An 18,270-nucleotide genomic window follows, 5' to 3' on the forward strand; every position below is an offset into this window, starting at 1 on the left:
CGCTACCTCGCCAACACGAGACAGCCACAAAGTATAATAGATAAATATAAATAAACAAATATTATAATACCTGATTGCTGTTTCCTTAATCATTTAAGTAACTCCAGAAAACAGACAAAAAAAGACAAATCCACTCTTATACACACATATATACATACACACCAATACATGCACACATACACATATACATATCAACATATACACATATATAAACATATACATACACATACACACCCATATTCATATTCATACTCGCTTGCCTTCATCCATTCCCGGTGCTACCCCACCCCACATTAAACAGTGTCGCTAACCTCCTGCGTCAGCAAGGTAGTGCCAGGAAAACAGACAAAAAAGGCCACATTTGCTCACACTCAGTCTCTAGCTGCCACATGTAATGCACCAAAACCACAGCTCCCTATACACATCCAAACCCAGACCTTTCCATGGTTTACTGACAACGTTTCACATGCCCTGGGCCCTGGTTCAGTCCACTGACAGTGTGTCGGCCCCGGTATACCACATTGTTCCAATTCACACTATTCCTTGCACGCCTCTCACACTCCTGTATGTTCAGGCCCCAATCACTCAAAATCTTTTTCACTCCATCCTTCCACCTCCACTTTGGACTCCTGCTTCTCCTTGTTCCCTCCACCTCTGACACATATATCCTCTCTGTCAATCTTTCCTCGCTCATTCTCTCCATGCAACCAAACCATTTCAACACACCCTCTTCTGCTCTCTCAACCACACTCTTTCCATCACCACATATCTTTCTTACCCTTTCATTACTTGATCAAAGCATCTCACACCACATAATGTCCTCAATCATTTCATTTCCAACACATTCACCCTCCTTCATACAACCCTATCTATAGCCCATGCCTCGCACCCATATAATACTGTTGGCACTACTATTTCTTCAAAAATACCCATTTTTGCTCTCTGAGATAACGCTCTCTCTTTCCACACATTCTTTACTGCTTCCAGAACCCTGGCCACCTCCCCCACCCAATGACTCACTTTCACTTTCATAGTTCCATTCGCTGCTAAGTCCACTCCCAGATATTCTTCCAATTTTTCTCCATTCAAACTCATATCCCAACTAACTTGTCCCTCAACCCTACCAGACCTAATAACCTTGCTCTTATTCACAGTTACTCTCAACTTTCTCCTTTCACATACTTTTCCAAACTCAGTCGCCAACTTCTGCAATTTCTCACTCGAACCAGCCACCAGTGCTGTGTCATCGGTGAACAACAACTGACTTATTTTCCAGGCCCTCTCATCCCCAACAGACTGCATACTTGCCCCTCTCTCCAAAACTCTTGCATTTACCTCCCTAACTATCCCATCTATAAACAAATCAAACAACCATGGGGGCATCACACACCCTGCTAAGAACTGAACTATATAGGAAACCAATCATTCTCCTCTTTTCCTACTTCTACACATGTCTTACACACCTTGATAAAAGCTTCTCTGCTGCTAGCAGCTTACCTCCCACACTGTATGTACCATAGCCTGATCCAGGTACCCATTTCATTAACCAACCCCTAGGGGTGAATGAACAGCTGGGTTGAATGTGGACTGCCGCAACCAGAATTCAAAGCTTCACACTCGCCTCTGGGCGGCCTGTGAATGCGTCACAGTCAGGAATGCTAACCACTACATCACATCCAGTGTATTAACTTCTATTGGCCTTGTATAATTATTGATCCTCAGAGAAGGTGAATTCTCATGGATATACCTCATTTTCTGGAATAGTGTTTTCCTCATCTTACAATCAAATGTATTCTCAGATACTCACATAGCTCTATAAGAATACATAATACAATTACCAATAAAAAATTGTTCTAATGTTTCTACAAACCAAGCCAGAGCTACAAGCATATGTTCAGAGTTCATGTTGGCACTTACCATGTTTCTGCTGGAAAGGAGTTCATCAATAGTCTTTTTTCGAGGGATGAGGAGGCTGCTGCGACCCTTTTGTAATAACTTGATCAACTGGCCCAAAACATTGAGAACTTCACTACTAGTTCTGTAAAAATATAAAAGGTATGACACAGCAATTTACTACACACATAATCACCTAATAAATGTATGTGTTCAGGATATTCCTTCTATTTCAGCGTGCAGTTCATGCACATTATGTAGGCAATGTGGGTTAAGTAAAAGTTCTTCAAATACAAGTCCAGACACACCTTAACACATTCTCACTTACCTGACCTGTCCCATAAAGCACACTGTGTCCGTCTTTGTCTGTTTACTTGTTCAAAAGCTAACTTACAGTTCTAGGCTAATCTCAGTTAACCTGGCATTTAACTCAACAGCTCCTTAGAGGAATGTCCAGCATGTAATTAATCATCTGTTAGTAGATTATAGTCTTAATGGACTCTGCTTGCTCAGGGATACACCATGAGTGAAAAGTTACCTTTAGCATGGCTACATGGCTGGGAGTAAATTTTTGTTAAAGACGTTCTCACTCCAAAGGAGTCTGCATTTCCCCACTACTGTACATAGTGCAATCTTGCACTACAGGTGCCTTAGCACAGATCCTGGGTAATAACAACTGGTGGCCAGCTCATTATCTTATGCAACTAGAAAGCTGATGTACATTTCTTAGGAGTCTTAGAAAAAGTTTTGGGGAGAGTTTTGAATGTACAATATGCTTTATAGAGTCAATTAGTTCAGAAAGCCTACTTATGGCTAGTGATACTCAAGTGTATTACTTAAACTACCACTTTTATCAATTTTCTTTACTATATTAGCTCAACATCTCTCACATAGTGAGCCAGTGCCAGTAACAGATGAAGAACAGCCTCATCTGCTTACATCCACTCTCTAGTTGTCATGTATAATGCATCAAAACCTGACCACTTCATTCGCCTTGCTTCAGCCCAATGACAGCACCTCACCCCCTCTACCCCACATCACTCCAATAAGTTCTATCCCATGCTCACTTCTTACCCACTAACTCAAAACCTCTTTCAATTCACCCTTCCATCACTTTCTCAATCTCTACCTCCCACTTGCTCCCTATATTTTCAAAACATATATCCTCGTAATTATACTCTCTTTACTCATCTTCTCTATATCTCCAAAGCAATTCAGTACACCCTATTCAACTCTCTCAATCATACTCAGATTACTGCCATTTCATTAAATCAATACTTCCCTTTGAAAGAATCAGGATACCCAAAAAGGTGAAAAGGAGTTGTGAAAGGGAAGAATGAATGAATGAATGAATGAATGAATTAACAAAGAAATCAGTCACTTCATTAAACAAAAAACATACTGGGTATCAGTGTTAACTAGTGAAAATCAGGACCATAAATTGTATACTTAAGAATTTCAAAGCAAGTGTTAACAGAAAATCAGAACCAGTAGGAAAAACGTCAGAAAAAAGAATTTTTCATAATGTTATAAAGAACCCTATAGAATACTTGAAGTCTAACAACAAAATTTTTTTTAAGGATACAATTGTCTCATTATCAAATGATTATGACATATTAACTAAACACAATAAAGAAACAGCTTCCCTTCTAAACAAATACTCTACCTCAGGGTTTACAACTGAAATTCACTGAACATATCACAGACAAAAATGTATTTTTGGGCACCAAAAAAGATTTTACATAAATAATACTGAATGCCACGAAGCATTTAAATATCTAAACAAACTTAGTTTGAACAAATCAACCGGTCCACACAATATCTACCCAAGAATATCAAAAGAAGCTAGGCAGCAAATACAAGTACACCACCAAATTTCCAGTAACTGATGGTTTGGCACCTCCTTTAGGCCGGACAAAATTATGTGAGGGAACTTGAAATTACCACGGCCACCAGACTAGTTTACTGGGCAGCCACAGATGGTGTTGTGTGTAGGGTGCACTTATTTACATTCCTTACACTGCACTTGTTGGTGGTGATATTGCGATTCTGTGAGATTCTTAGCTTATTTTGCTTGAATCTAACCCTAGCTATGGCACCTAAGACATATGAGAGTGTCAGTCATGGTGTCAAACGTAAAAGCAAAGTCCATATCGATCCAAGATAAAGTAGAACTGTTGAAAAAATGGACCAGGTGTTTTGGTGCATAAGCTGTGTGACATCTACAATACTGGTTCATCAACTGTTTATGATGAAGAAGCAAAGGGAGAAAATATTGAAATTCTATGCAGATAGCAATTCCAAGAAGCAAATGACGATTAGAAAAACTATGAAAGATGGTAAGAGTACTCAGCATGATCGAGTGATGATGGAATAGTTTCGACAGCGTCAGAGTGATGGAGTGGACTTGGATAAGTTGTTTCACAAAGAACTTAAATTACAAAATGAGCCTGACTATAGTGAAGGATGGCTTCAAAGATTCAAGAAGCATCATGGAATTTCCATGAATAAAGTGTGCGGAGAAAAGTGGTCAGCAAACCAAGGAGGAGCTGCCAAGTATGTGGCAAAACTCATAGCTGATGAGTACCTCAGTCCTGAAGAGGTGTACAGTGCAGACGAAACTGCATTATTCTGGCGATGCACACCTGGGAAAACACTAACAACAGAAGACGAAGAGGACCACACAGGATTCAAGCAATCTAAGGACAGACTTACCATCTTAGGGTGCTCAAACACTGCATTATTCTGACGATGCACACCTAGGAAAACACTAACAACAGAAGACAGAGGACCACACAGGATTCAAACAATCTAAGGACAGACTTAACATCTTAGGGTGCTCAAACATTTAATATTTGTTAAAATCAAATTTCTAGCAGTCCATGGTATACTTTAGACACATGGGAGATGTATAATTAGTGGGTTAGAGGAGTGCTGATTTATCATTACATGACCACAGTTGGTCCGGCAAAATAATTAATCTGGCAAGGCTTTGGAACCAAGAGTGCCGGAAAATTGTGATTTACCAATCACCAAAATATTGATTAAATCATTTGGGGAAAGGAAAATGCCTGATGTCTGGCATCTAACTGAAAGTAACACCAGTTTTTGATGGACAAGACAGAAAACGCACTGTGAATTAACATCCTGAACTACCATCCCATTAGCTTCAATCTGGTTTCAGTAAAGGCATTGTAAACAATATTTTGAGACAAAATCAGTAAATTTTTAAGAAAAAATTGATCAATAACTAACCATTAACATGGTTTCTAGAATTAATGGTCATGTCTACCAAATCTGAATAATTCTTCAGTCATATGCATGACAACTGGGATGCCAAAGTACCATCTGATGTTATGTAGTTGGACTTTCATAATGCCGTTGATAAAGTACCACATAAAAGACTTTTCCTTTTTACATTGGAGGCTCCAGTCGTACAAAGAAGTCCATATCAAGGCTGGGCCTTAATTGAAATACAGAGGTTAATGAAACAAAATAGAAAAGACAAATTTCAGAGCAAGTAAAAAGCCTGGCTTTTAAAATGTGTCAGGTCACAGTTATGGGGAAAGACATAAGAGGACAGAGAGTTCGAAGACTTCAAGGTGTAGGGAGAGAAACAATTATCGAAACAAAGCACATGAGTTGCCAAAGGCCACAAAGTAATCACGTGATTGCAGCAGCTTGCTGAGTATTGCAAGGTGTAGCTACTGATGGGGGAACACAAGCAGCCAGCTCTTGAGAGCAAAAGCCAAAGTAATACCGACAATGCAGCCTAGGGCAAGCAGATCAAGCTTTGAAGTTAGCCTAAGAGAGTTTATAAATTGGATCTGCCTCCAGTGAGGCATTGTTAGCAGGGTCAAAGGTGCCAAAATCTGTTTACACTGCAGCCAAGCTAATTAACAGTCCGATTAATTTCTTATAGACCCAGAACAAGTGTACAATACTGATGAATCTACCCTGTATTGCCGTCGTATGCCACAAGAAACCCTTGCCCAAGATATTGAGGAGCTTCCATCTAAGGTAAGGATTCCAAAGATAGGGTAACAATTCTTGGCTACAGCAAAGCTACCGGAACATATAAAACCAAGCTGATGGTAATTCACTTTTTTCTAAGTTATTCAAAATTTTTATTTTAACTTTCTAGAAGGGTAAACAGAAGGAGTCACAAGGGGAGTGCTCATCCTCCTCGAAGGTTCTGATTGGGGTGTCTAAATGTGTGTGGATGGAACCAAGATGAGAAAAAAAGGAGAGATAGGTAGTATGCTTGAGGAAAGGAACCTGGATGTTTTGGCTCTGAGAGAAACGAAGCTCAAGGGTAAAGGGGAAGAGTGGTTGGGAATGTCTTCCGAGAAAAGTCAAGGGTTAGTGAGAGGACAAGAGATAGGGAAGGAATAACACTATTCCTTAAACGGGAGTGGTGGGAGTATGTGATAGAATGTAAGTAAATTCTAGAGTGATATGGGTAAAACTTAAAGTGAATGGAGAGAGATGAGTGATTATTGGTGCCTATGCACTTGGGCATGAGAAGAAAGATCATGAGAGGCAAGTGTTTTGGGAGCAGCTGAGTGATTGGGTTAGTAGTTTTGATGCACAAGACCAGGTTATAGTGATGGGTGATTTGAATGCAAAGGTGAGTAATGTGGCAGTTGAGGAAACAATTGGTGTACATGGGGAGTTCATTGTTGTAAATGGAAATGGTGACGAGCTTGTAGATTTGTGCGCTGAAAAAGGACTGATGATTGGGAATACCTGGCTTAAAAAGTAAGATATACATAAGTATACTTATGTAAGTAGGAGAGATGGCCAGAAAGTGTCATTGGATTATGTGTTAATTGATAGGCACGTGAAAGAGAGACTTTTGGATGTTAATGTGCTGAGAGGTGCAACTGGAGGGATGTCTGATCATTATCTTGAGGAGGTGAAGGTGAAGATTTGTAGAGGTTTTCAGAAAAGAAGAGAATGTTGGAGTGAAGAAAGTGGTGAGAGTAAGTGAGCTTGGGAAGGAGACTTCTGTGAGGAAGTACCAGGAGAGACTGAGTACAGAATAGAAAAAGGTGAGAGCAAAGGATGTAAGGGAAATGGGGGAGGAATGGGATGTATTCAAGGAAGCAGTGATGGCTTGCACAAAAGATGCTTGTGGCATGAGAAGCATGGGAGGTGGGCAGACTAGAAAGGGTAGTGAGTGGTAGGATGAAGAAGTAAAATTGTTAGTGAAAGAGAAGAGAGAGGCATTTGGATGATTTTTGCTAGGAAATAGTGCAAATGCCTGGGAGATGTGTAAAAGAAAGAGGCAGGAGGTCTAGAGAAAGGTGCAAGAGGTGAAAAAGAGGGCAAATGAGAGTTGGTGTGAGAGAGTACCATTAAATTTTAGGGAGAATAAAAATATGTTTTGGAAGGAGGTAAATAAAGTGCGTAAGACAAGAGAACAAACAGGAACATCGGGAAGGTAATAACAAGTAGCGGGGATGTGAGAAGGAGATGGAGCGAGTATTCTGAAGGTTTGCTGAATGTGTTTGATGATAGAGTGGCAGATATAGGGTGTTTTGGTCAAGGTGGTGTGCGAAGTGAGAGGGTTAGGGAGAATGATTTGGTAAACAGAGAAGAGGTAGTGAAAGCATTGCGGAAGATGAAAGATGGCAAGGCGGCGGGTTTGGATGGTATTGCAGTGGAATTTATTAAAAAAGGGGGTGACTATATTGTAGACTGTTTGGTAAGGATATCTAATGTACGTATGGCTCATGGTGAGAAGAATGTATGTGAGAAATACTTAGAAAAACAAACAGATTTGTATGCAGCATTTATGGATCTGGAAAAGGCATATGATAAGAGTTGATAGTGATGCTCTGTGGAAGGTATTAAATTGGTTCTCAGTGAATGTCGGTTTGCGGCAGGGGTGCGTGATGTCTCCATTGTTGTTTAATTTGTTTATGGATGGGGTTGTTAGGGAGATGAATGCAGAATTTTGGAGAGAGGGGCAAGTATGCAGTCTGTTGTGGATGAGAGGGCTTGGGAAGTGAGTCAGTTGTTGTTCGCTGATAATACAGCGCTAGTGGCTGATCTGGGTAAGCAACTGCAGAAGCTGGAGACAGAGTTTGGTAAAGTGTGTGAAAGAAGAAAGCTGAGAGTAAATGTGAATGCGAGCAAGGTTATTAGTACATTAGGGTTGAGGGACAAGTCAATTGGGAGGTAAGTTTGAATGGAGAAAAACTGGAGGAAGTGAAGTGTTTTACATATCTGGGAGTGGATTTGGCAGTGGATGGAACAATGAAAGTGAAGTGAGTCACAGGGTGGGAGAGGGAGCAAAAGTTCTGGGAGTGTTCAAAAATGTGTGGAAGGCACAAAAATGGGTATGTTTGAAGGAATAGTGGTTCCAACAATATTATATGGTTGCGAGGCATGGGCTACAGATAGGGTTGTGCGGAGGAGGGTGGATGTGTTGGAAATGAGATGTTTAAGGACAATATGTGGTGTGAGGTCATTTGATCGAGTAAGTCATGAAAGGGTAAGAGAGATGTGTGGTAATAAAAAGAGTGTGGTTGAGAGAGCAGAAGAGGGTGTTTTGAAATGGTCTGGTCACATAGAGAGAATGAGTAAGGAAAGATTGACAATGAGGATATATGTGTCAGAGGTGGAGGGAATGAGAAGTGGGAGACCAAATTGGAGGTGGAAGAGTGGAGTGTAAAGGATTTTGAGCGATCAGGGCTTGAACATGCAGGAGGGTGAAAGGCATGCAAGGAATAGAGTGAATTGGAACGTTGTGCTATACCGGGGTCGACGTGCTGTCAATGGATTGAACCAGGGCATGTGAAGTGTCTGGGGTAAACCATGGAAAGTTCTGTGGGGCCTGGATGTGGAGAGGGAGCTGTGGTTTTGGTGCATTACATGTGACAGCTATAGAATGAGTGTGAACGAATGTGGCCTTTGTTGTCTTTTCCTAGCATGTGCGGCAGGGTGGCAACAGGAATGAATAAAGGCAGCAAGTATGAATTATGTACATGTGTAAACATGTATATGTTTGAGGACGTATATATATGTATACATTGAAATGTATAGGTATGTATATGTGCGTGTGTGGATGTGTATGTATATACATGTGTATGTGGGTGGGTTGGGCCATTCTTTCATCTGTTTCCTTGCACTACCTCACTAATGCGGGAGACAGTGACAAAGTATGATAAATATAAAATAAATCTAAGATCTTTTTCTTTTCTTTTAAACTATTCGCCATTTCCCGCGTTAGCGAGGTAGCATTAAGAACAGAGGACTGGGCCTTTGAGGGAATACCCTCACCTGGCCCAATTCTCTGTTCCTTCTTTTGGAAAATTAAAAAAAAACGAGAGGGGAGGATTTCCAGCCCCCCGCTCCCTCCCCTTTCAGTCGCCTTCCACGACACGCAGGGAATACGTGGGAAGTATTCTTAATCCCCTATCCCTATCCCCTATATATATATAATTTATTTTGCTTTGTCGCTGTCTTCCACGTTTGTGAGGCAGCGCAAGGAAACAGACGAAAGAAATGGCCCAACCCACCCCCACACACATGTACACACATACACGCCCACACACGCAAATATACATACCCATACATCTCAATGTACACATATATATATACACACACAGACACATACATATATACACATGCACACAATTCACGCTGCCTTCATTCACTCCCATCGCCACCCTGCCACACATGGAATAACATCCCCCTCCCCCCTCATGTGAGCGCGGTAGCACTAGGAAAAGACAACACAGGCCCCATTCGTTCACACTCAGTCTCAGCTGCCCCGTAATAATGCCCGAAACCACAGCTCCCTTTCCACATCCAGGCCCCACAAAACCTTCCATGGTTCACCCCAGACGCCCCACATGCCCTGATTCAATCCATCGACAGCACGTCCACCCCGGTATACTACACCGATCCAACCCACTCTACTCCCCGCCCACCCCCCACCCTCCCGCACGCCCAGGCCCCGATCACTCAAAATCCCCCTCACTCCATCCTTCCACCCCCAACCCGGTCTCCCACCCCTCCCCGCTCCCCCCACCTCCGACACACATATCCTCTTGGTCAATCTATATATATATTCATTTACTTTATTTATTTATTTTGCTTTGTCGCTGTCTCCCACGTTAGCGAGGTAGCGCAAGGAAACAGACGAAAGAATGGCCCAACCCACCCACATACACATGTATATACATACACGTCCACACACACAAATATACATACCTATACATCTCAATGTACACATATATATACACACACAGACATATACATATATACACATATACATAATTCATACTTTCTGCCTTTATTTATTCCCATCGCCACCTCGCCACACATGGAATAACAACCCCCTCCTCCCTCATGTGTGCGAGGTAGCACTAGGAAAAGACAACAAAGGCCCCATTCGTTCACACTCAGTCTCTAGCTGTCATGTAATAATGCACCGAAACCACAGCTCCCTTTCCACATCCAGTCCCCACAGAACTTTCCAGGGTTTACCACAGACGCTTCACATGCCCTGGTTCAATCCATTGACAGCACGTCGACCCCGGTATACCACACTGTTCTAAGATATTTATATGAAAATGAAAAAAATAACTTCAAAAGTAGTTTTCATCCCTATATAAACATGGAGAAGTTTCATAGATATTGCAGAAAAGCATGCTAAAAGTGTACAAGTAATGCCTGATTTGCCTTTGCACATGTTTTATCACTCATTTGACTGACATCAGTATACTGATTAGTGATTATGTTCTATCTTACACAATAATATTTTCTTGCTATAATCAATATCATTCACTGACAATTTTTTCTTAACATCTCAACTATAAAAGTAAATAAAATTATGAGCTGCACAGTCAAACAGCACTGTCAAACTCAGGTGAGTGCTGGCAACACAGCCTCCAATTTTGCTAAATAACCTTCTTTTGCCTCATCTTAAACCAATTCTAATGCTGAAAGAATCAGTGACAATGAAAGCCATCTCCAAATGATCCACAGACAGATCATCAGTGTCAAGTAATTCAGCATCTGCTGTGTCCTATGTATTTAGTAAGCTAAAAGCTACTCAACTCCCTTCTGTTAAAGCTTTATAAAATTTACTGTCATTGGTATGGCTGAAGGATGATTAATGGCTGAAAGAAACTATCAACAACTCACCTCAGGCAACACCTAGGCTCACTGCACAGCCTTGAAGGCGAGATGCAAAACTCCATGAATCAGTGATCTTGAACTGGCTGTAGCTGGGTCTTCCGGGACACTAATACTACATCCTGCTCCCTCTATGGCCTTCAGGATCACTATCAGTGAACTCTATCAGTGGTCTTTGACATGACATATATCAAGAAATTACCTAACATTCCTACCCAACCCTGTGCCTCTCTAAGTCATATGATCATTAGTTCACCATCATTCAGCATTAGCACAGGACATATGACCATCACATTATAATTTTCTAATTTCTTCTTGGAGCATTTAGAAAATCCAAAACTGAAAAGCATTCCCTGACTTTAATCTTGCATATAAATGATAAGCTTTTGAATATGTCTGTACCTTACCTAAAACAGCTATTTGCACCATGGCCCTGCAAGAACTGTATTGCCAGCTGGAGGAAGTTGCCTGCATCCTGTATCTGTTGTATACGCCAGGGTGCATCAGGTGTTACACTAGTGCGATGAACCTGGTTCTGATGCTTTGCTGCCTTCATATTGATATCCTACAAGAGTATATAAATTTTAGCTTTTCAGACATGAGAAGTAATGATACTGTATTAACAAGCAGTGATAGCTAAAGGAACTCAGAATAATAGTAAATAATAAAAATATTAAAAACTGAATCCAGTTATCTTGGGTTGGGGAATAATTTTTTCTTACCTCCCTTTTTCTGTATCAGTCTCTCAACCTGGGTTTGAATAAATAAAATAAAAAAAAAATTGTCTATCACGTAACTAACAGAAATGACATGAGCTGAAAATATCTTTTACGATGATTTGTGCCTTCTAATACATCTTCCAGAGTTCAGGTAGCCAAGTACAATGATGACACCTGCTCCCTTCAAGGTCACATCCATATAAACTTCCAGACCTCAGAACCCTCACTATTCTCTCTTTTCTTTAATGTCTTATTACAGTGATTAATGTACTTACTGCCTGACTGATTGTGTCTCCTGTTACTGTCACCACACACTTGACTTGGTCTTGAGTACTATGTGCAGCAGTAGACATTATAAACTTTTCCTGTTTTACAGGAGTATCACTTCCACACAAAGGGACTGGGAAGTGAGAGCAGCACTCCTAGAAAGACAGTATAGCAAGCACCTAAAATGAACAATCACATTTCATTCTTGATAGGAATTTCAAAAGTTTAGTAAAGCATGTAAATAACATCCTAAACAAATCAATGTACATATCTTTACTTGCAAATTCAAAAGATCCAACACTAGTACTTGAAATCTATGTCAGAGAATGTTGAAAGTTAGTCTCACTTAACCAATAAAACATGAAAAATAAAATGTAAGATAATGTGGGTCAACACACTGAACTAGTGAAGACATATCCTTGAAATAAAGCAAAATGGCCAGAAAACACAGATAATGAATCTATCAATTCTTAAGAGAATAGTGTGCAATTTAAGAAAATATAGCAAATTATGTAATAGTAATGCAATTACACAAATGAAATAAGAGAAAGAAGAAATCTTGGTTCCTCCAACTGGGTTCTTTATCCCATTTTGAGAGAATAGTCATCTGTAAAGTTCCCAAATGATCCACTACTAAGGTCCTACCAAACCTGATTAAAAGAAAAGAGAATTCATGTTCCTTCCACTTTCGTAACAAAATCATGATTTCTCATTAACCCTTTTAGCCCTCATCATGTTGAACAGTATTAGCAATATTTGAAATACTAAAGAAAAAGCTTGATGAGCTAGCATAACTCAAACTTACAACACATTCTAAGACCCAATACAACCCAATGTCTGGGTTCAATTTCATAACATGAAAACTTATTGTTATCTGAATTCTGTATAACTGTTTCATTATGCACCAAGGAAGGGTCCCTAATGGGGTGCATGTACCGCATCATCCATCTTCTCAATGTAGTTTTACCTGAGTAATCAAGCCTTGTAACTATTTCTGTGAGCTAGTTTGAACAGCAGGTGACATCAGGGATCTAAAATGCCTCTAGCACAAGGGGTTCTTTACCTTTTCTTGCACAGGGACAACTCAGGGTAGCCCACTTGGTCTATGAACTATTCACCACACATTTAGGGAGTGGAGGCAGTCACTAAAGCCAAAATGCTCTTTGATGTGAGTATAGTATAACTTAGGAAGTTACATAAAAACATGAAGAATGAGGACAAAGGATAATGACTTAACTAGGTCTTTTTCTGTTGACTTAACAGATCAGAGACAATATTAGTGGCAATATATACACACAAATACAACTATAATGATATGAATAACCTAAATCAGGCAGACTTCAATAACTCTGACAAAGAGCAACAATAGTAAATCTGTGAGACTTGATACTGTTTCTCTGCTACGAGAGATAGAATACTCAGCTAAGTGACAATTCAGACTAGTGTTGTACCTTGTTTGCCAACAGTGTAAAGAAACTACGCTAACAAAGATATGCAGAGATGAAAATCAAAATTTCCATAGTGAGACAAATGACCTTGTGATATACCCTACTGCTCTATGCCCAAGATGTGCTGAGATCTTCCTCCGCAAACCTGCCATTGGTGGCACTGTTCACTGGTGTAGTCCGAGATGCACATTACCAGACAAATCATCTACTTAACATCAAAAAAGATTTCTTGTGAATAACATCAGTATACAATCCAACTCAATTCTAAGTTGAGGCTTGAACTCAACTGCCACGGAATGCAGATGCACTGAGATGTCATTTACCAAATCTGGACCAACAGGTATAACAAAAACTTCAACAATATTGAGAAATGCAGAAGTATGCCCAATAGTTACTTTTCTTTTCCACATTTCAAGCTTTGCAATGAAAGCACATACATGGTTAATGTGGGCAATACTGGCTTGCTTTCTCTATTAAATCTTCATATTAAATTCACAGAGTGCTTGAAAGATATCAGCAAAGCAGGCAATGGAAAACATAAAGCTCTCATTCATGAATGAGGACTGAAGTCCTCAACTCCAATGAACGTTGCAAGATCCTGTCAGATTCATATCAACATGTTGCCCCTTCATTATCATTGAATTTTGTTCAGAAAAACAGATTCTGATGGGTTGATTCCATGTCCTGGCACAAGGTTTTGAACAGCCATGGGTACAGGGGGTCCACTTTTGATGCAAATGATGATCTTGATGATGGTCTTCAGCAACAAGTACAAGTCTTGACGAAGCATCTTTATAAAAAGTGCTTCATGGTAAATCATGCAGTGGGTGCCTATGACATTAGAACTTTTCTCTGACTTATGGGGAAACCCAAATATGACCCAAGCATTGCTGGAGCACTATCAGCACAACCACCACTACCGTGATTCCATTTGAGGATTGGACTAGATTATAAAATTTAGGCTTATAAGCCATGCATTGGAGCATGTAAGGCCATTCAGCACTCTTAATACAGTTTAGAATAATCAATCTTAGAAATTCATCTTAACTCGAACAAATGAAAACTTTCAGTTTTGATAGAACAAGAAGGGAAGAACGTAAAGTGTAGGAGAGAAAATAGCATATATGTGTTTGTCTGAGAGCTCAAGCTTGACCTTTGCACCAAGGTTATGATTCCATGAGAGGCCTACCATTTCAAAGAATGAAGAAATACTGACCATATCCTAAGCATTCATGGTCATTTCCATTAAATTAAAGAATTCTTCTTCAAATGAGTCATCATTCTAGTATCAAGCAAAGTTAAAGAACTGAGAACAAGAGTCTACATCTGGTTTTGCAAATAACACTGCTTGGTTTTCCTCACCATTTGAACAAGACATTCCATCAATATCTGATAGATCAACAGCTTCACAGCGATACTTGGCAGTGACAGTTGCCTGATCTTGGTGCAACTGTTCGTATCAGAGAGTAGACAAATGGTACTCAACACAACTTCCTCAATAACCTCAGACTTGGACAGGATATCTCACTAAGGTACAACAAATCTGGTTAAATTTAATGCCTCAAAGACCCAGTTCCTACCCATCTCTCTATCGAAAACTCCTTACAACTCTCTTCTCTCCTTTAACAGTTTTATAATACTACCTATTGGTTCAATGAATATAACTGGTACTACTGTAATATCCACTCTTTCTTTGAAACCCCATATTACAGAAAAAGCTTAGTCTGTCTCTATTCCTTGCACACCATTCACCCTCCTGTATGTTCAGGTCCTTAGTGCTCAAAATCATTTTCACTCCATCCTTCCACCTCCAATTAGGTTTCCTGCTTCTCCTTCTTCCCTCCACCCCTGACACATATATCCTCTTTGTCAACTTTTCCTCACTCATTCTCTCTATGTGTCCAAACCATTTCAACACACCCTCTTCTGCTCTCTCAACCATACCCTTTGTATTTCCACATATCTCTCTTTCCCTTTAATTACTTACTCAATCAAACCACCTCACACCACATATTGTCCTCAAACATATCATTTCCAACACATCCACCCTACTCCACACAACCTTATCAATAGCCCACGCCCCACAACCAAATAACATTGTTGGAACTACTATTCCTTGAAACATACCCATTTTTGCTTTCCAAGACAATGTTCTCACCTTCAAAACATTCATCAACGCTCCCACAACCTTCACCCCCTCCCCCACCCTGTGACTCCATCCACTGTGGTTCCATCCACTGTTAAATCCACTCCCAGATATCTAAAACACTTCAATTCCACCAGTTTCTCTCCTTTCAAACTAACCTCCCAATTTACTTGTCCCTACACCCTACTATACATAATAACCTTCCTCTTATTCACATTTACTCTCAGCTTTCTTCTTTCACACAAATTACCAAACACAGTCACCAGCTTCTGCAGTTTCTCACCCGAATCAGCCACCAACACTGTATCATCAGTGAACAACTTCCAAAGCCCTCTCATCCACAACAGACCGCATACTTGCCACTCTCTCCAAAACACTTGCATTAACCTTCCTAACAATCCCATCCATAGATAAATCAAAAAACCATGGAGACTTCATGCTCCCCTGCAGCAAATCGACATTCGCTGGGAACCAATGACATTTCTCTCTTCCTACTCATACAAAAGCCTAACATACTCAATAAAAACATTTCACTGCTTCTAGCAACATGCTTCCCACACCATATACTCCTAACATCTTCCAGAGAGCATTTCTATCAACTCTATCATATGAATACTCCAGATCCAAAAAGGCTACATACAAATCCATTTGTTTTTCTCAGAACTTCTCACATACATTCTTCAAAGCAAACACCTGATCCACACATCTATACCACTTCAGAAACCCTACTGCTCTTCCCCAATCTGATGCTCTGTACATGCCTTCACCCTCTCAATCAATACCCTCCCATATAATTTCCCAGGAATATTCAACAAGCTTATACCTCTGTAATTTGAACACTCGCCTTTATCCTCTTTGCCTTTGTACAATGGCACTATGCATGCATTCCACCAATCCTCAGGTACTTCACCATGAGCCATACATACAGTGAATATCCTCATCAACCAGTCAACAACACAGTCAACCCCTTTTTTAATAAATATATGTGTATACATATATATATATTATTTTATTATTATTCTATTATCATTTTGCTTTGTCGCTGTCTCCCACATTAGCGAGGTAGCGCAAGGAAACAGACGAAATAATGGCCTAACCCACCCACATACACATGTATATACATACACGTCCACACACGCAAATATACATGCATATACATCTCAATGTACACATATATATACACACACAGACAAAACATATATACACATGTACATAATTCATACTGTCTGCCTTTATTTGTTTCCATCGCCACCTCGCCACACATGGAATAACAACCCCCTCCCCCCTCATGTGTGAGAGGTAGCGCTAGAAAAAGACAACAAAGGCCCCATTCGTTCACACTCAGTCTCTAGCTGTCATGTACTAATGCACCGAAACCAGAGCTCCCTTTCTACATCCAGGCCCCACACAACTTTCCATGGTTTAACCCAGACGCTTCACATGCCCTGATTCAATCCATTGACAGCACGTCGACCCCGGTATACCACATCGTCCCAATTCACTCTATTCCTTGCACGCCTTTCACCCTCCTGCATGTTCAGGCCCCAATCACTCAAAATCTTTTTCACTCCATCTTTCCACCTCCAATTTGGTCTCCCACTTCTCCTCGTTCCCTCCACCTCTGACACATATATCCTCTTGGTCAATCTTTCCTCATTCATTCTCTCCATGTGACCAAACCATTTCAAAACACCCTCTTCTGCTCTCTCAACCACACTCTTTTTATTTCCACACATCTCTCTTACCCTTACATTACTTACTCAATCAAACCACCTCAGACCACATATTGTCCTCAAACATCTCATTTCCAGCACATCCACCCTCCTGCGCACAACTCTATCCATAGCCCACGCCTCGCAACCATACAACATCGTTGGAACCACTTTTCCTTCAAACATACCCATTTTTGCTTTCCGAGATAATTTTCTCGACTTCCAAACATTCTTCAAGGCTCCCAGAATTTTCTCCCCCTCCCCCACCCAATGATTCACTTGTGCTTCCATGGTTCCATCTGCTGCCAGATCCACTCCCGGATATCTAAAACACTTCACTTCCTCCAGTTCTTATCCATTTAAACTTACCTCCCAATTGACTTGACCCTCAACCCTACTGTACCTAATAACCTTACTCTTATTCACATTTACTCTCAACTTTTTTCTTTCACACACTTTACCAAACTCAGTCACCAGCTTCTGCAGCTTCTCACATGAATCAGCCACCAGCGCTGTATCATCGGTGAACAACAACTGACTCACTTCCCAAGCTCTCTCATCCACAACAGACTGCATACTTGCCCCTCTTTCCAAAACTCTTGCATTCACCTCCCTAACAACCCCATCCATAAACAAATTAAACAACCATGGAGACATCACGACAAAGCAAAACAAATAAAATAAATATATATATTTCTTTTTCTTTCTTTCAAACTATGCGCCATTTCCCGTGTTATCAAGGTAGTGTTAAGAAAAGAGGACTGGGCCTCTGAGGGAATATCCTCACCTGGCCCCCTTCTCTGTTCCTTCTTTTGGAAAATTAAAAAAAAACAAGAGGGGAAGATTTCCAGCCCCCCGCTCCCTCCCCTTTTAGTCGCCTTCTATGACACGCAGGGAATACATGGGAAGTATATATATATATGTATATACAT

At 40.4% G+C, this 18,270-nt stretch overlaps 1 protein-coding gene across 2 annotated transcripts in view; it reads right to left on the reverse strand.

Moving 5' to 3' along the window:
• The window catches only part of rogdi (rogdi atypical leucine zipper), a 125,840-nt gene that overhangs the window by 50,071 nt on the left and 57,499 nt on the right, over positions 1–18,270 (reverse strand). For both annotated transcript variants that reach the window (XM_071665070.1, XM_071665071.1), the window contains exons 3-5: positions 12,041–12,187; positions 11,454–11,611; positions 1,918–2,038 (exon numbers count right to left, since the gene is read on the reverse strand). In XM_071665070.1, the coding sequence (XP_071521171.1) occupies positions 1,918–2,038; positions 11,454–11,611; positions 12,041–12,187 (426 nt within the window). The remainder of the gene's footprint in view (positions 1–1,917; positions 2,039–11,453; positions 11,612–12,040; positions 12,188–18,270) is intronic.

The sequence above is a fragment of the Panulirus ornatus genome, chromosome 9 (assembly GCF_036320965.1).
Source record: "Panulirus ornatus isolate Po-2019 chromosome 9, ASM3632096v1, whole genome shotgun sequence".
Taxonomy (NCBI): Eukaryota; Metazoa; Arthropoda; class Malacostraca; order Decapoda; family Palinuridae; genus Panulirus; species Panulirus ornatus.